Source organism: Taudactylus pleione, unplaced genomic scaffold (assembly GCF_031769625.1).
Source record: "Taudactylus pleione unplaced genomic scaffold, aTauple2 ptg000460l, whole genome shotgun sequence".
Taxonomy (NCBI): Eukaryota; Metazoa; Chordata; class Amphibia; order Anura; family Myobatrachidae; genus Taudactylus; species Taudactylus pleione.
The window spans coordinates 1,642,337-1,664,184 of record NW_028284862.1 but is presented as its reverse complement, the minus strand read 5'-3'; the positions used below and the strand labels follow the sequence as shown (position 1 = coordinate 1,664,184).

Genomic DNA, 21,848 nt, shown 5'->3' with positions numbered 1-21,848 from the left:
ATGGGGCCTGCTCCTCCCACCCCAGGGTGACAGAAGGGAGATGTGAGACATGGGGCCTGCTCCTCCCACTGCAGGGTGACAGAAGGGAGATGTGACACACGGGGCCTGCTCCTCCCACCGCAGGGTGACAGAAGGGAGATGTGACATACGGGCCCTGCTCTTCCCACTGCAGGGTGACAGAAGGGAGATGTGACACACGGGCCCTGCTCTTCCCACCCGCAGGGTGACAGAAGGGAGATGTGACACACGGGGCCTGCTCCTCCCACCCCAGGGTGACAGAAGGGAGATGTGACACATGGGGCCTGCTCCTCCCACCCCAGGGTGACAGAAGGGAGATGTGACACACGGGGCCTGCTCCTCCCACTGCAGGGTGACAGAAGGGAGATGTGACACACGGGGCCTGCTCCTCCCATTGCAGGGTGACAGATTGCGGCACAGGCCAGGACACTAGAAGCTGCGGATGGGGTTAATGTATGGGGTGTTTAGTTTCGGAGATGGTCTATAGGAAAATCTCCCTCAGATCCGCTGGGGTCTGGCAGCTTTTCCTTCATTCCACCCCGGAACGTGGCCAAATAAACCCTTAGAGCCCCGCGCTGCAGCCCCTGTGCTCCCAGCCAACAGCTACTGTCTGCTGCCTGCAGGGGTTAATGTACACAACGCCAGCACCACATAAGCACATGCATGGGCGATTAACCCCTTCCCAACCAGCGAGATAGGATGTACAATTAACCACTGCACCGCCAGCGAGATAGGATGTACAATTAACCCCTGCACCGCCAGCATGATAGGATGTACAATTAACCACTGCACCTCCAGCGAGATAGGATGTACAATTAACCCCTGCACCACCAGCGTGATAGGATGTACAATTAACCACTGTACCACCAGCGTGATAGGATGTACAATTAACCCCTGCACCACCAGCGAGATAGGATACACAATTAACCCCTGCCACCAGCGAGATAGGATGTACAATTAACCCCTGCACCACCAGCGTGATAGGATACACAATTAACCCCTGCACCACTAGCAAGAGGACACTATCGTTAACCCTAGCTCAACTAGCAAGAGACAACACGCACAAATAATGCGCATTCAACCAGCGAGAGAGGACGCAGAGTTAACCCTTACCCAGCCAGTAAAAGATGACAAATACCCCTGCACTAATCAGTGAGAGATAGGACGCACAATTGCTCCCAGAGAGAGGGGGCACAGACCCTTGGGGAACAGGTGAAATATGAGGGGGACGTGCAATTAACTCTTTACCCAACCAGAGAAAGAGGACACAATTAACCCCCTGTGACCAGGGGCATGCACAATTAACCCATGCACAACCAGTGAGAGGGGTTCAGGACTGGACAAAGCAGGAGCCAGTGACGGCTAACACCTGGGCACCCATCACCCATCATTAACCCCTGCAATGACCTCAGTAGAGAAGTATTAACCCTTACACAGTGAAGGCTTTGTAGCCAGACAGCATTTTACGTTAACACTTGCACGGCCATAGGAGTCTCCTAATATCATGGAGGAAACAGTGACTGAAAGGAGTTGTGTCTAATTAGCCCCATGTAAGGGCAGAACCATGGCAGATTAACCCCTGAGTGATGTAAGGAGCTGGCGAGTAATACCGGGGGAACGGCGTTGTCACACAGCGGCTGCGTCTGTATTACTCGGCCTGATCTCCTCCAGCTGTGGAAAGGAAGCAGCACAGGGGGGGTTGGGGGATCCCCAGTGCCTGTCTGGGGCGGGAGGAAGCCAGCTCACCTCTGGAACACTTCACTCTCTCCTCATCTCCCCCCCCACGGGACAATAATCCCCCCACTCGCCTCCTTCCTCAGACCCCGGATCACTTTACAAGATGCAGCCCGCCTCCCCCGCAGCAGGTGACTCTTTAACCCTCTGCCTGTAATACGGAATTATGGTTCCTCAGCAGCGTTACCCCCAAACCAAGGACCATCTCCTGGTGTCAGGGACAGGCCGGTGTGTAAGGCCGTGGCACATGCCAGTCTGTATACTGACTATACTATAACGCAGGGGGCACAGCCGGGACAATTACTTCCTATAGCTCTCAGTGGGCGCAGTCATCCCAGTCTCCATCCAACATGGTGACCGCCTCGTCCGTCATACACAGAGGGACCCTCTGCTCCCTATGCCCTCAGAGCCTGACCGGGGAGACACTACAGATACCAGCAGGCTACTAATAATGAGATAACCATCCCTCAGACACCAGGCTGGATCCAGAACCCAGGCACGCCGCCTGTAAAGCCGATATTCACCTAGCTGACCGATTACGGCACATGCGGAAGAATATTTCTGGAAACCTGCCCCTGCGCTGAGTGTACGCACAAAGGCGCTGCTGCAACTCAAACGATATCAGGGGTGTGGCGGAAAAGTGACGGACGCTCCTGGGCGTAAATATGGTGCGCTCACTGGGCGTTATGGGAGTGTCAGGGGCGTGTCAAGGTAACGTAAGTGTCTGCGTTCCCAGACGCAGCGCCACAGGCACAGGAGGCCGTGGTCAGACGTAGGCACTGCACCTGCAATAGGGCGGGTGCAATCTTCAATGGTGGAGTACCAGTCTGTATCACAGCGGCACGGGCGCTAAAAGCGGGCGTCAGTCATTTCACATCCGGCCGCACAAATGTACAAAAGTGACTTTATAGCCGCAATTGCATAAACTGGCAGACGGGCGACCTCCAATACCCACTGCAGCGTGCCACCCGCAATCACGCCAACAGGCGCCAGTCTTCTGTGAGGCAGCAACACTAGCCACTGTGCCACCCTATACCTCTGTAATACCACTGTGCCACCCTATACATCTGCACTCACACACTAACCACTGTGCCAGCCTATAACTCTGTACTAACCACTGTGCCACCCTATACATCTGCACTCACACACTAACCACTGTGCCACCCTATACCTCTGTACTCACACACTAACCACTGTGCCACCCTATACTCTGTACTCACACACTAACCACTGTGCCAGCCTATAACTCTGTACTAACCACTGTGCCACCCTATACATCTGCACTCACACACTAACCACTGTGCCACCCTATACCTCTGCACTCACACACTAACCACTGTGCCACCCTATACCTCTATACTCACACACTAACCACTGTGCCACCCTATACCTCTGTACTCACACACTAACCACTGTGCCACCCTATACTCTGTACTCACACACTAACCACTGTGCCACCCTATAACTCTGTACTAACCACTGTGCCACCCTATACATCTGCACTCACACACTAACCACTGTGCCACCCTATACCTCTGCACTCACACACTAACCACTGTGCCACCCTATACCTCTGTACTCACACACTAACCACTGTGCCACCCTATACTCTGTACTCACACACTAACCACTGTGCCAGCCTATAACTCTGTACTAACCACTGTGCCACCCTATACATCTGCACTCACACACTAACCACTGTGCCACCCTATACATCTGCACTCACACACTAACCACTGTGCCACCCTATACCTCTATACTCACACACTAACCACTGTGCCACCCTATACCTCTATACTCATACACTAACCACTGTGCCACCCTATACATCTGCACTCACACACTAACCACTGTGCCACCCTATACCTCTGTACTAACTACTGTGCCACCCTATACCTCTGCACTCACACACTAACCACTGTGCCACCCTATACCTCTATACTCACACACTAACCACTGTGCCACCCTATACCTATGTATTAACACTCTAACCACTGTGCCACCCTATACCTCTGTACTCACACACTAACCACTGTGCCACCCTATACTCTGTACTCACACTAACCACTGCCACCCTATACCTCTGTACTAACCACTGTGCCACCCTATACCTCTATACTCACACACTAACCACTGTGCCACCCTATACCTCTGTACTCCCACACTAACCACTGTGCCACCCTATACCTCTGTACTCCCACACTAACCACTGTGCCACCCATATACCTCTGTACTCCCACACTAACCACTGTGCCACCCTATACCTCTGTACTCCCACACTAACCACTGTGCCACCCTATACCTCTGTACTCCCACACTAACCACTGTGCCACCCTATACCTCTCTACTCCCACACTAACCACTGTGCCACCCTATACCTCTGTACTCCCACACTAACCACTGTGCCACCCTATACCTCTGTACTCACACACGAACCACTATGCCACCCTATACCTCTGCACTCACACACTAACCACTGTGCCACCCTATACCTCTGTACTCACACACTAACCACTGTGCCACCCTATACCTCTGCACTCACACACTAACCACTGTGCCACCCCATACCTCTGTACTCACACACTAACCACTGTGCCACCCTATACCTCTGTACTCACACTAACCACTGTGCCACCCTATACCTCTGTACTCACACTAACCACTGTGCCACCCTATACCTGTGTACTCACACACTAACCACTGTGCCAGCCCTATACCTCTGTACTCACACACTAACCACTGTGCCACCCTATACCTCTGCACTCACACACTAACCACTGTGCCACCCTATACCTCTGCACTCACACACGAACCACTATGCCACCCTATACCTCTGTACTCACACTAACCACTGTGCCACCCTATACCTCTGTACTAACACACTAACCACCCTATACCTCTGTACTCACACACTAACCACTGTGCCAGCCTATACATCTGTACTCACACACTAACCACTGTGCCACCCTATACCTCTGTACTCACACTAACCACTGTGCCACCCTATACCTCTGTACTAACACACTAACCACCCTATACCTCTGTACTCACACACTAACCACTGTGCCAGCCTATACATCTGTACTCACACAGTAACCACTGTGCCACCCTATACCTCTGTACTAACACACTAACCACCCTATACCTCTGTACTCACACACTAACCACAGTGCCAGCCTATACCTCTGTACTCACACACTAACCACTGTGCCACCCCATACCTCTGTACTCACACACTAACCACTGAGCCATCCCTATACCTCTGTACTCACACACTAACCACTGTGCCACCCTATACCTCTGTACTCACACACAAACCACTATGCCACCCTATACCTCTGTACTCACACACTAACCACTGTGCCACCCTATACCTCTGCACTCACACACTAACCACTGTGCCACCCTATACCTCTGTACTCACACTAACCACTGTGCCACCCTATACCTCTGTACTCACACACTAACCACTGTGCCACCCTATACCTCTGTACTCACACACTAACCACTGTGCCACCCTATACCTCTGCACTCACACACTAACCACTATGCCACCCTATACCTCTGTACTCACACACTAACCACTGTGCCACCCTATACCTCTGTACTCACACACAAACCACTATGCCACCCTATACCTCTGTACTCACACTAACCACTGTGCCACCCTATACCTCTGCACTCACACACTAACCACTGTGCCACCCTATACCTCTGTACTAACACTTAAGGTGCGTACACACGGGATCAGTATGTAATTTGGCAGCGGATTTTAGCAGGGGTGAAGATCCCGACAGCTAAAAAGGCAAGTATAACTAACCCTATTCTAGCCCTAACCCTCCGTTAGGGATGCCTAACCTCCCCCCCCTAGTGCCTAAACCTAACCCCCCGTCCCCCACCCCGTCCCTGCAGCCTAAACCCAAGTCTCACCACGGGGGGGATACCTAATCCTAACCCCCCCTAACCTAAACCTAACCCTCCCAGGGGGGTGCCTACCCCTAAGTCCCACCTGGAGCCCTAATACCTAACCCTCCTCTCCACCCCACGGCTGTCTGCGCCTGGCTAACCTTCGTTCGGTATACCGGGCGTCGGACTCCCGGAGTAGGTCTAATGAGAGACGACGGGATTTCAAGTATCATGTATGAGATTGGCAAATCTATCCTACTGCCGGCAAGATATGAAGATGTGATGTACCACCAGCGGGTACGCGCTTAGGCATCGTGAGTGGACACTCAATTTCAACATATTGTTCACAATTGTGAATTGTGTAAAATATCGTCTAGTGCGTACGCACCATTAGTGGACACTTTAATAGATGGTCCTGCACATCTACTCGGAATGCAAATATCTGTTCAACCAATCGTGTGGCAACAACTCAAAGCATAAAGGTAAAGAGGTTCAGTTGTTGTTCAGACCAAACCCAAGAATGGGGAAGAAATGTGACCTGTGTGACTGACTGTAGAATCATTGTTGGCACCAGGCAGGGTGGTATGAGGGGCTTAGAAACTGCTGATCCCCTGGGAATTTGCCGCACAACAGTCACTAGCGATCACTTAGAATGTTGTACAAAACAAAAACCATCCAGCACCGTGTCCATGAGAGAAGACAGAGGAGAATGGCCGGACTGGTTACATGCGTTTCACCAGAGGTATACAGGAGAACATCTCTGATCCATATAGTGGATGGGTTACAGCAGTCCCCACACCGGGCTCCGCTAATGTCAACCAACACAGGAACCAGAGGATACAGAGTCACCAACCCTGGGCAGATGAAGACTGAAAGAAACATTGTCTGGTCTGATGAATCTCAGCTTCTGCTGTGACAGGACGGAGGTGGGGTCAGATTATGGGGTAACTATGGCTCAGCCTGGTGGTGTATTGGTATCTGGGCAGCCATTAGTACCAGTTGAGCATCATGTAAATGCCCCAACCTACCCGAGTACTGCACCACGTCACCTCACACAGATACCACGGTCATGACACGAGGTCAGTGTCCTCCAATGGCCACCGCTATATCACCCCATCTCAGAAGAATACAGCAGCTCTGGGATGTGGGGTGATGGGGGTTTCGCAGCATGAACCTGGGGCACCTGCCTGACGCCATCATAACGCCATGCACCCCGATGTATTCATGTCACTGAGAATGTAGGCTGGGGCATAGGGGGGGTCCTGCCCAGCACCCCGATGTATTCATGTCACTGAGAATGTAGGCTGGGGCATAGGGGGGGTCCTGCCCAGCACCCCGATGTATTCATGTCACTGAGATTGCAGGCTGGGGCATAGGGGGGTCCTGCCCAGCACCCCGATGTATTCATGTCACTGAGATTGCAGGCTGGGGCATAGGGGGGTCCTGCCCAGCACCCCGATGTATTCATGTCACTGAGATTGCAGGCTGGGGCATAGGGGGGTCCTGCCCAGCACCCCGATGTATTCATGTCACTGAGAATGCAGGCTGGGGCATAGGGGGGTCCTGCCCAGCACCCCGATGTATTCATGTCACTGAGAATGCAGGCTGGGGCATAGGGGGGTCCTGCCCAGCACCCCGATGTATTCATGTCACTGAGAATGCAGGCTGGGGCATAGGGGGGGTCCTGCCCAGCACCCCAATGTATTCATATCACTGAGAATGCAGGCTGGGGCATAGGGGGGTCCTGCCCAGCACCCCGATGTATTCATGTCACTGAGAATGTAGGCTGGGGCATAGGGGGGGTCCTGCCCAGCACCCCCATGTATTCATGTCACTGAGAATGTAGGCTGGGGCATAGGGGGGTCCTGCCCAGCACCCCAATGTATTCATATCACTGAGAATGCAGGCTGGGGCATAGGGGGGTCCTGCCCAGCACCCCGATGTATTCATGTCACTGAGAATGTAGGCTGGGGCATAGGGGGGGTCCTGCCCAGCACCCCCATGTATTCATGTCACTGAGAATGTAGGCTGGGGCATAGGGGGGTCCTGCCCAGCACCCTGATGTATTCATGTCACTGAGAATGCAGGCTGGGGGCATAGGGGGGTCCTGCCCAGCACCCCAATGTATTCATATCACTGAGAATGCAGGCTGGGGCATAGGGGGGTCCTGCCCAGCACCCCCATGTATTCATGTCACTGAGAATGTAGGCTGGGGCATAGGGGGGGTCCTGCCCAGCACCCCCATGTATTCATGTCACTGAGAATGCAGGCTGGGGCATAGGGGGGGTCCTGCCCAGCGCCCTGATGTATTCATGTCACTGAGAATGCAGGCTGGGGCATAGGGGGTCCTGCCCAGCACCCTGATGTATTCATGTCACTGAGAATGCAGGCTGGGGCATAGGGGGGTCCTGCCCAGCACCCTGATGTATTCATGTCACTGAGAATGTAGGCTGGGGCATAGGGGGGGTCCTGCCCAGCACCCCAATGTATTCATATCACTGAGAATGCAGGCTGGGGCATAGGGGGGTCCTGCCCAGCACCCCCATGTATTCATGTCACTGAGAATGTAGGCTGGGGCATAGGGGGGGTCCTGCCCAGCGCCCTGATGTATTCATGTCACTGAGAATGCAGGCTGGGGCATAGGGGGTCCTGCCCAGCACCCTGATGTATTCATGTCACTGAGAATGCAGGCTGGGGCATAGGGGGGTCCTGCCCAGCACCCCGATGTATTCATGTCACTGAGAATGTAGGCTGGGGCATAGGGGGGGTCCTGCCCAGCACCCCAATGTATTCATGTCACTGAGAATGCAGGCTGGGGCATAGGGGGGGGTCCTGCCCAGCACCCCAATGTATTCATATCACTGAGAATGCAGGCTGGGGCATAGGGGGGTCCTGCCCAGCACCCCGATGTATTCATGTCACTGAGAATGTAGGCTGGGGCATAGGGGGGGTCCTGCCCAGCACCCCCATGTATTCATGTCACTGAGAATGTAGGCTGGGGCATAGGGGGGTCCTGCCCAGCACCCCGATGTATTCATGTCACTGAGAATGTAGGCTGGGGCATAGGGGGGGTCCTGCCCAGCACCCCAATGTATTCATATCACTGAGAATGCAGGCTGGGGCATAGGGGGTCCTGCCCAGCACCCTGATGTATTCATGTCACTGAGAATGCAGGCTGGGGCATAGGGGGTCCTGCCCAGCACCCTGATGTATTCATGTCACTGAGAATGCAGGCTGGGGCATAGGGGGGTCCTGCCCAGCACCCTGATGTATTCATGTCACTGAGAATGTAGGCTGGGGCATAGGGGGGGTCCTGCCCAGCACCCCAATGTATTCATATCACTGAGAATGCAGGCTGGGGCATAGGGGGGTCCTGCCCAGCACCCTGATGTATTCATGTCACTGAGAATGCAGGCTGGGGCATAGGGGGGTCCTGCCCAGCACCCCCATGTATTCATGTCACTGAGAATGCAGGCTGGGGCATAGGGGGGTCCTGCCCAGCACCCCCATGTATTCATGTCACTGAGAATGTAGGCTGGGGCATAGGGGGGTCCTGCCCAGCACCCTGATGTATTCATGTCACTGAGAATGCAGGCTGGGGCATAGGGGGGTCCTGCCCAGCACCCTGATGTATTCATGTCACTGAGAATGCAGGCTGGGGCATAGGGGGGTCCTGCCCAGCACCCCAATGTATTCATATCACTGAGAATGCAGGCTGGGGCATAGGGGGGTCGTGCCCAGCACCCCGATGTATTCATGTCACTGAGAATGCAGGCTGGGGCATAGGGGGGTCCTGCCCAGCACCCCAATGTATTCATGTCACTGAGAATGTAGGCTGGGGCATAGGGGGGTCCTGCCCAGCACCCCCATGTATTCATGTCACTGAGAATGTAGGCTGGGGCATAGGGGGGTCCTGCCCAGCACCCCCATGTATTCATGTCACTGAGAATGTAGGCTGGGGCATAGGGGGGTCCTGCCCAGCACCCCCATGTATTCATGTCACTGAGAATGTAGGCTGGGGCATAGGGCGGTCCTGCCCAGCACCCCCATGTATTCATGTCACTGAGAATGTAGGCTGGGGCATAGGGGGGTCCTGCCCAGCACCCCGATGTATTCATGTCACTGAGAATGCAGGCTGGGGAATAGGGGGGTCCTGCCCAGCACCCCGATGTATTCATGTCACTGAGAATGTAGGCTGGGGCATAGGGGGGTCCTGCCCAGCACCCCGATGTATTCATGTCACTGAGAATGCAGGCTGGGGAATAGGGGGGTCCTGCCCAGCACCCCGATGTATTCATGTCACTGAGAATGTAGGCTGGGGCATAGGGGGGTCCTGCCCAGCACCCTGATGTATTCATGTCACTGAGAATGTAGGCTGGGGCATAGGGGGGTCCTGCCCAGCACCCCCATGTATTCATGTCACTGAGAATGTAGGCTGGGGAATAGGGGGGTCCTGCCCAGCACCCCGATGTATTCATGTCACTGAGAATGCAGGCTGGGGCATAGGAGGGTCCTGCCCAGCACCCCAATGTATTCATGTCACTGAGAATGCAGGCTGGGGCATAGGGGGGTCCTGCCCAGCACCCTGATGTATTCATGTCACTGAGAATGCAGGCTGGGGCATAGGGGGGTCCTGCCCAGCACCCCAATGTATTCATATCACTGAGAATGCAGGCTGGGGCATAGGGGGGTCCTGCCCAGCACCCCAATGTATTCATATCACTGAGAATGCAGGCTGGGGCATAGGGGGGTCCTGCCCAGCACCCCAATGTATTCATATCACTGAGAATGCAGGCTGGGGCATAGGGGGGTCCTGCCCAGCACCCCAATGTATTCATATCACTGAGAATGTAGGCTGGGGCATAGGGGGGTCCTGCCCAGCACCCTGATGTATTCATGTCACTGAGAATGCAGGCTGGGGCATAGGGGGGTCCTGCCCAGCACCCCAATGTATTCATATCACTGAGAATGCAGGCTGGGGCATAGGGGGGTCCTGCCCAGCACCCTGATGTATTCATGTCACTGAGAATGCAGGCTGGGGCATAGGGGGGTCCTGCCCAGCACCCCAATGTATTCATATCACTGAGAATGCAGGCTGGGGCATAGGGGGTCCTGCCCAGCACCCTGATGTATTCATGTCACTGAGAATGCAGGCTGGGGCATAGGAGGGTCCTGCCCAGCACCCCGATGTATTCATGTCACTGAGATTGCAGGCTGGGGCATAGGGGGGTCCTGCCCAGCACCCCAATGTATTCATATCACTGAGAATGCAGGCTGGGGCATAGGGGGATCCTGCCCAGCACCCCAATGTATTCATATCACTGAGAATGCAGGCTGGGGCATAGGGGGATCCTGCCCAGCACCCCAATGTATTCATATCACTGAGAATGCAGGCTGGGGCATAGGGGGGTCCTGCCCAGCACCCCAATGTATTCATATCACTGAGAATGCAGGCTGGGGCATAGGGGGGTCCTGCCCAGCACCCCAATGTATTCATATCACTGAGAATGCAGGCTGGGGCATAGGGGGGTCGCGCCCAGCACCCCAATGTATTCATATCACTGAGAATGTAGGCTGGGGCATAGGGGGGTCCTGCCCAGCACCCTGATGTATTCATGTCACTGAGAATGCAGGCTGGGGCATAGGGGGGTCCTGCCCAGCACCCTGATGTACTCATGTCACTGAGAATGCAGGCTGGGGCATAGGAGGGTCCTGCCCAGCACCCCAATGTATTCATGTCACTGAGAATGCAGGCTGGGGCATAGGGGGTCCTGCCCAGCACCCTGATGTATTCATGTCACTGAGAATGCAGGCTGGGGCATAGGGGGGTCCTGCCCAGCACCCTGATGTACTCATGTCACTGAGAATGCAGGCTGGGGCATAGGAGGGTCCTGCCCAGCACCCCAATGTATTCATGTCACTGAGAATGCAGGCTGGGGCATAGGAGGGTCCTGCCCAGCACCCCAATGTATTCATGTCACTGAGAATGCAGGCTGGGGCATAGGGGGGTCCTGCCCAGCACCCCAATGTATTCATATCACTGAGAATGCAGGCTGGGGCATAGGGGGGTCCTGCCCAGCACCCCAATGTATTCATATCACTGAGAATGCAGGCTGGGGCATAGGGGGGTCCTGCCCAGCACCCCAATGTATTCATATCACTGAGAATGCAGGCTGGGGCATAGGGGGGTCCTGCCCAGCACCCCAATGTATTCATATCACTGAGAATGCAGGCTGGGGCATAGGGGGGTCCTGCCCAGCACCCCAATGTATTCATATCACTGAGAATGTAGGCTGGGGCATAGGGGGGTCCTGCCCAGCACCCTGATGTATTCATGTCACTGAGAATGCAGGCTGGGGCATAGGGGGGTCCTGCCCAGCACCCCAATGTATTCATATCACTGAGAATGCAGGCTGGGGCATAGGGGGGTCCTGCCCAGCACCCTGATGTATTCATGTCACTGAGAATGCAGGCTGGGGCATAGGGGGGTCCTGCCCAGCACCCCAATGTATTCATATCACTGAGAATGCAGGCTGGGGCATAGGGGGGTCCTGCCCAGCACCCTGATGTATTCATGTCACTGAGAATGCAGGCTGGGGCATAGGAGGGTCCTGCCCAGCACCCCAATGTATTCATGTCACTGAGAATGCAGGCTGGGGCATAGGAGGGTCCTGCCCAGCACCCCAATGTATTCATGTCACTGAGAATGCAGGCTGGGGCATAGGGGGGTCCTGCCCAGCACCCCAATGTATTCATATCACTGAGAATGCAGGCTGGGGCATAGGGGGGTCCTGCCCAGCACCCCAATGTATTCATATCACTGAGAATGCAGGCTGGGGCATAGGGGGGTCCTGCCCAGCACCCCAATGTATTCATATCACTGAGAATGCAGGCTGGGGCATAGGGGGGTCCTGCCCAGCACCCCAATGTATTCATATCACTGAGAATGCAGGCTGGGGCATAGGGGGGTCCTGCCCAGCACCCCAATGTATTCATATCACTGAGAATGTAGGCTGGGGCATAGGGGGGTCCTGCCCAGCACCCTGATGTATTCATGTCACTGAGAATGCAGGCTGGGGCATAGGGGGGTCCTGCCCAGCACCCCAATGTATTCATATCACTGAGAATGCAGGCTGGGGCATAGGGGGGTCCTGCCCAGCACCCTGATGTATTCATGTCACTGAGAATGCAGGCTGGGGCATAGGGGGGTCCTGCCCAGCACCCCAATGTATTCATATCACTGAGAATGCAGGCTGGGGCATAGGGGGGTCCTGCCCAGCACCCTGATGTATTCATGCCACTGTCACGCTGTTAGGGGCAGTTACTGCAGTTCCCATGTTACAAGGTGGAGGAACAGATCAGCCATCTATGTATAGTAGCAGATTCTCCCTGTACACTCGGTGTAATACCGCCTTCTCACCTGCAGGGGCCCTCACTGACAAAAGAGAATTTATTTACAATAATAGCAATAAGTGTAATGATAATTATCTGTACATACTAGGCCATGCCCCTGGGTTCTCTGCGTATGGAAGACAGGCCTGCCCAGGGTAAAGCAGGAGGAGACGGCTGGCACGGACTGAGTTAATACGTTGGAACGGTTGATGCGCAGTCTGCCCAGAAATCCGTCCAGCTTTATTAGACATTTAAGAGAAGGGGGTGAGGAGGACGACGCCTGCCAAGAACTGGAGGGGAGGGGGCACCTCACAACAAGCAGCTACTGAACACCGACTGCTCCACTCCCCCCTCTCCAGGGCCTGGGGTCAGACACTCAGCTTCTGCAGTGAGAGAGACAGCACTAACAGCCCACAGTCTCATTCATTACCTGGGAACAGCTGCAAAACCCATTGTGCGCTCACTAAATACTTCCTAACCGGGGGGAGGGGGAGCCTACAAAGTCCCACCGCAGGACAGGCGGGGAGATGAGACAATTGGGGCGACCTGTGTGATAGGGAGCAACGGGCAAGAGGGGGTGCGCAAGACACTGGGAAGGAGCAAGGGGTCCACTACACTAACCGAAACGCATCTGGTCACAGACACTAACCCCCCAGATCTTCCCGTAATGGCAGCTTTAGGGGACGCTCTGGTATTGCCTAGTCTCAATTCCACCAACATAGTCTGTATGAGGCTCTACCTACAGATGTACATGTATGCAACCATGTGAGCACCTAATCTCCATGATAAATACTCCACCCCTCCAACCACCTAATCCTGTGACTCCGGCTCCATCATCTGTGATAAATACTCCACCCCTCCAACCACCTAATCCTGTGACTCCGGCTCCATCATCTGTGCTATATACTCCACCCCTCCAACCACCTAATCCTGTGACTCCGGCTCCATCATCTGTGATATATACTCCACCCCTCCAACCACCTAATCCTGTGACTCCTGCTCCATCATCTGTGCTATATACTCCACCCCTCCAACCACCTAATCCTGTGACTCCGGCTCCATCATCTGTGATAAATACTCCACCCCTCCAACCACCTAATCCTGTGACTCCGGCTCCATCATCTGTGATATATACTCCACCCCTCCAACCACCTAATCCTGTGACTCCTGCTCCATCATCTGTGCTATATACTCCACCCCTCCAACCACCTAATCCTGTGACTCCGGCTCCATCATCTGTGCTATATACTCCACCCCTCCAACCACCTAATCCTGTGACTCCTGCTCCATCATCTGTGCTATATACTCCACCCCTCCAACCACCTAATCCTGTGACTCCTGCTCCATCATCTGTGATATATACTCCACCCCTCCAACCACCTAATCCTGTGACTCCGGCTCCATCATCTGTGATATATACTCCACCCCTCCAACCACCTAATCCTGTGACTCCTGCTCCATCATCTGTGCTATATACTCCACCCCTCCAACCACCTAATCCTGTGACTCCGGCTCCATCATCTGTGATAAATACTCCACCCCTCCAACCACCTAATCCTGTGACTCCTGCTCCATCATCTGTGCTATATACTCCACCCCTCCAACCACCTAATCCTGTGACTCCGGCTCCATCATCTGTGATAAATACTCCACCCCTCCAACCACCTAATCCTGTGACTCCTGCTCCATCATCTGTGCTATATACTCCACCCCTCCAACCACCTAATCCTGTGACTCCGGCTCCATCATCTGTGATAAATACTCCACCCCTCCAACCACCTAATCCTGTGACTCCGGCTCCATCATCTGTGATAAATACTCCACCCCTCCAACCACCTAATCCTGTGACTCCGGCTCCATCATCTGTGCTATATACTCCACCCCTCCAACCACCTAATCCTGTGACTCCTGCTCCATCATCTGTGATATATACTCCACCCCTCCAACCACCTAATCCTGTGACTCCGGCTCCATCATCTGTGATATATACTCCACCCCTCAAACCACCTAATCCTGTGACTCCTGCTCCATCATCTGTGATATATACTCCACCCCTCCAACCACCTAATCCTGTGACTCCTGCTCCATCATCTGTGATATATACTCCACCCCGCCAATTCTGTGATATATACTCCACCCCTCCAACCACCTAATCCTGTGACTCCTGCTCCATCATCTGTGATATATACTCCACCCCTCCAACCACCTAATCCTGTGACTCCTGCTCCATCATCTGTGATATATACTCCACCCCTCCAATTCTGTGATATATACTCCAACCATCTAATCCTGTGATATATACCCCACCCCTCCAACCATCTAATCCTGTGACATATACCCCACCCCTCCAATTCTGTGATATGTGCTCCATTATCTGTGATATATACCCCACCCCTCCAACCATCTAATCCTGTGACATATACCCCACCCTCCAATTCTGTGATATATACCCCACACCTCCAACCATCTAATCCTGTGACATATACCCCACCCCTCCAATTCTGTGATATGTGCTCCATCATCTGTGATATATACCCCACCCCTCCAACCATCTAATCCTGTGACATATACCCCACTCTCCAATTCTGTGATATGTGCTCCATCATCTGTGATATATACCCCACCCCTCCAACCATCTAATCATGTGACATATACCCCACCCCTCCAATTCTGTGATATGTGCTCCATCTGTGACATATACCCCACCCCTCCAATTCTGTGATATATACTCCAACCATCTAATCCTGTGACATATACCCACCCCTCCAATTCTGTGATATGTGCTCCATCATCTGTGACATATACCCCACCCCTCCAATTCTGTGATATATACTCCAACCATCTAATCCTGTGACATATACCCCACCCCTCCAAATCTGTGATGTATACTCCACCCCTCCAACCATCTAATCCTGTGACATATAGCCCACCCCTCCAATTCTGTGATGCCTGCTCCATCATCTATTATCCTTTATTTAAATGGCGCCACAAGTGTTCCGCAGCGCCTTACACAGTAAATACACAAATCATTTGACCAGTGACTGACAGTACAGTACAATATAGGACAGGATATGGATAATATACATTTCTACATTAGTGACCATAACACCTAGATATGCAACAGAGCGTAAGCAACCAAGTGTTAGGTGCCCTGGTGGGGGGCAAGAAGTAGGTGACAGTAAGGAGAAGCACAAGAGGGTAGAGGGCCCTGCTCGTAAGAGCATACATTCTAAAGGGGAGGGGCAGACAGACAAGCGTGACACACATGGGGTATACAGGGAAGAAAGAGCATCTGTGATATATACTCCACCCCTCTACCCCTGTGACTCCTGCTCCATCATCTGTGATATATACTCCAGCCCTCTACCCCTGTGACTCCTGCTCCATCATCTGTGATATATACTCCACCCCTCTACCCCTGTGACTCCTGCTCCATCATCTGTGATATATACTCCACCCCTGTGACTCCTGCTCCATCATCTGTGATATATAGTCCACCCCCCTACCTGTGACTCCTGCTCCATCATCTGTGATATATACTCCACCCCTCTAACCCTGTGACTCCTGCTCCATCATCTGTGATATATACTCCACCCCTCTACCCCTGTTCCATCATCTGTGATATATACTCCACCCCTCTAACCCTGTGACTCCTGCTCCATCATCTGTGATATATACTCCACCCCTCTAACCCTGTGACTCCGGCTCCATCATCTGTGATACGCACATCATGATATAGTCATCTAGAATTTGTTAGTAACACACATAACGCGCTGCGCCAAACCACCAGTGTTATTTGATATATAAAGTCTTACCTCTTCATCAGAAGAGTCCTGCTCATACTCATTGTCCTGTACGGTCACCTCAAATGGTCCTTTCTCAGATCCCTACATCCAAAAAATACTGCATGAATGCTGGCAATACAGACACTACTACACCATGCCATATACACGCACACAGCCCAGTACATCCACTACTACACCATGTCATATATACACACACAGCCCAGTACATCCACTACTACACCATGTCATATATATACACACAGCCCAGTACATCCACTACTACACCATGTCATATATACACACACAGCCCAGTACATACACTACTACACCATGTCATATATATACACAGCCCAGTACATACACTACTACACCATGTCATATATACACACACAGCCCAGTACAGACACTACTACACCATGCCATATATACACACACACAGCCCAGTACATACACTACTACACCATGTCATATATACACACACACAGCCCAGTACATACACTACTACACCATGTCATATATATACACACAGCCCAGTACATACACTACTACACCATATCATATATACACACACAGCCCAGTACATACACTACTACACCATGTCATATATACACACACAGCCCAGTACATACACCATGTCATATATACACACACAGCCCAGTACATACACTACTACACCATGTCATATATACACACACACAGCCCAGTACATACACTACTACACCATGTCATATATACACACACAGCCCAGTACATACACTACTACACCATGTCATATATACACACAGCCCAGTACATACACTACTACACCATGTCATATATACACACACACAGCCCAGTACATACACTACTACACCATGTCATATATACACACACACAGCCCAGTACATACACTACTACACCATGTCATATATACACACACAGCCCAGTACATACACTACTACACCATGTCATATATACACACACAGCCCAGTACATACACTACTACACCATGTCATATATACACACACACAGCCCAGTACATACACTACTACACCATGTCATATATACACACACATCCCAGTACATACACTACTACACCATGTCATATATACACACACAGCCCAGTACATACATTACTACACCATGTCATATATATACACACACAGCCCAGTACATACACTACTACACCATGTCATATACACACACAGCCCAGTACAGACACTACTACACCATGTCATATATACACACACAGCCCAGTACATACACTACTACACCATCTCATATATACACACAGCCCAGTACATACATTACTACACCATGTCATATATACACACACAGCCCAGTACATACACTACTACACCATGTCATATATACACACACAGCCCAGTACAGACACTACTACACCATGTCATATATACACACACAGCCCAGTACATACACTACTACACCATGTCATATATACACACACAGCCCAGTACATACACTACTACACCATGTCATATATACACACACACAGCCCAGTACATACACTACTACACCATGTCATATATACACACACACAGCCCAGTACATACACTACTACACCATGTCATATATACACACACACAGCCCAGTACATACACTACTACACCATGTCATATATACACACAGCCCAGTACATACACTACTACACCATGTCATATATACACACACACAGCCCAGTACATACACTACTACACCATGTCATATACACACACAGCCCAGTACATACACTACTACACCATGTCATATATACACACACACACAGCCCAGTACATACACTACTACACCATGTCATATATATATACACAGCCCAGTACATACACTACTACACCATGTCATATATACACACACACAGCCCAGTACATACACTACTACACCATGTCATATATATATACAAAGCCCAGTACATACACTACTACACCATGTCATATATACACACACAGCCCAGTACAGACACTACTACACCATGTCATATATACACACACAGCCCAGTACATACACTACTACACCATGTCATATATACACACACACAGCCCAGTACATACACTACTACACCATGTCATATATATACACACAGCCCAGTACATACACTACTACACCATGTCATATATATACACACACACAGCCCAGTACATACACTACTACACCATGTCATATATACACACACACAGCCCAGTACATACACTACTACACCATGTCATATATATACACACAGCCCAGTACATACACTACTACACCATGTCATATATATGCACACAGCCCAGTACATACACTACTACACCATGTCATATATACACACACACAGCCCAGTACATACACTACTACACCATGTCATATATACACACACAGCCCAGTACATACACTACTACACCATGTCATATATACACACACAGCCCAGTACATACACTACTACACCATGTCATATATACACACACACAGCCCAGTACATACACTACTACACCATGTCATATATATACACACAGCCCAGTACATACACTACTACACCATGTCATATATACACACACAGCCCAGTACATACACTACTACACCATGTCATATATACACACAGCCCAGTACATACACTACTACACCATGTCATATATACACACAGCCCAGTACATACACTACTACACCATGTCATATATACACACACACAGCCCAGTACATACACTACTACACCATGTCATATATACACACACACAGCCCAGTACATACACTACTACACCATGTCATATATACACACAGCCCAGTACAGACACTACTACACCATGTCATATATACACACAGCCCAGTACATACACTACTACACCATGTCATATATACACACACAGCCCAGTACATACACTACTACACCATGTCATATATACACACACACAGCCCAGTACATACACTACTACACCATGTCATATACACACACACAGCCCAGTACATACACTACTACACCATGTCATATATATACACACAGCCCAGTACATACACTATTACACCATGTCATATATACACACACACAGCCCAGTACAGACACTGCTACACCATGTCATATATATATACACACACACAGCCCAGTACATACACTACTACACCATGTCATATATACACACACACAGCCCAGTACATACACTACTACACCATGTCATATATACACACACAGCCCAGTACATACACTACTACACCATGTCATATATATACACACAGCCCAGTACATATACTACTACACCATGTCATATATATACACACACAGCCCAGTACATACACTACTAGACCATGTCATATATACACACACAGCCCAGTACATACACTACTACACCATGTCATATATACACACAGCCCAGTACATACACTACTACACCATGTCATATATATATACACACACACAGCCCAGTACATACACTACTACACCATGTCATATACACACACACAGCCCAGTACAGACACTACTACACCATGTCATATATATACACACACAGCCCAGTACATACACTACTACACCATGTCATATATACACACACACAGCCCAGTACATACACTACTACACCATGTCATATATACACACACACAGCCCAGTACATACACTACTACACCATGTCATATATATACACACAGCCCAGTACATACACTACTACACCATGTCATATATACACACACAGCCCAGTACAGACACTACTACACCATGTCATATATACACACACAGCCCAGTACATACACTACTACATCATGTCATATATACACACACAGCCCAGTACATACACTACTACACCATGTCATATATACACACAGCCCAGTACATACATTACTACACCATGTCATATATATACACACAGCCCAGTACATACACTACTACACCATGTCATATACACACACAGCCCAGTACATACACTACTACATCATGTCATATATACACACACAGCCCAGTACATACACTACTACACCATGTCATATATACACACAGCCCAGTACATACACTACTACATCATGTCATATATACACACACAGCCCAGTACATACACTACTACACCATGTCATATATACACACAGCCCAGTACATACATTACTACACCATGTCATATATATACACACACAGCCCAGTACATACACTACTACACCATGTCATATATACACACACACAGCCCAGTACAGACACTACTACACCATATCATATATACACACAGCCCAGTACAGACACTACTACACCATGTCATATACACACACAGCCCAGTACATACACTACTACACCATGTCATATATACACACACAGCCCAGTACAGACACTACTACACCATGTCATATATATATATACACAGCCCAGTACATACACTACTACACCATGTCATATATACACACACACAACCCAGTACATACACTACTACACCATGTCATATATACACACAGCCCAGTACATACACTACTACACCATGTCATATATATACACACACAGCCCAGTACATACACTACTACACCATGTCATATATACACACACAGCCCAGTACAGACACTACTACACCATGTCATATATATATATATATACACAGCCCAGTACATACACTACTACACCATGTCATATATACACACACAGCCCAGTACAGACACTACTACACCATGTCATATATATATACACACAGCCCAGTACATACACTACTACACCATGTCATATATATACACACAGCCCAGTACATACACTACTACACCATGTCATATATACACACACACAGCAGAGTACATACACTACTACACCATGTCATATATACACACACAGCCCAGTACATACATTACTACACCATGTCATATATACACACAGCCCAGTACATACACTACTACACCATGTCATATATACACACACACACAGCCCAGTACATACACTACTACACCATGTCATATATACACACACAGCCCAGTACATACACTACTACACTATGTCATATATACACACACACAGCCCAGTACATACACTACTACACCATGTCATATATACACACACAGCCCAGTACATACACTACTACACCATGTCATATATAC

The 21,848-nt window shown here is 50.6% G+C and overlaps 1 protein-coding gene across 2 annotated transcripts in view; it reads right to left on the bottom strand.

Moving 5' to 3' along the window:
* Positions 1-21,848, bottom strand: part of BOP1 (BOP1 ribosomal biogenesis factor) — an 85,756-nt gene that overhangs the window by 40,683 nt on the left and 23,225 nt on the right. For both annotated transcript variants that reach the window (XR_015869915.1, XM_088448598.1), the window contains exon 3: positions 16,866-16,937. Coding sequence is in view for 1 of the 2 variants with exons in the window: in XM_088448598.1 (XP_088304724.1) it covers positions 16,866-16,937 (72 nt within the window). In the remaining variant the exon portion in view is untranslated. The remainder of the gene's footprint in view (positions 1-16,865; positions 16,938-21,848) is intronic.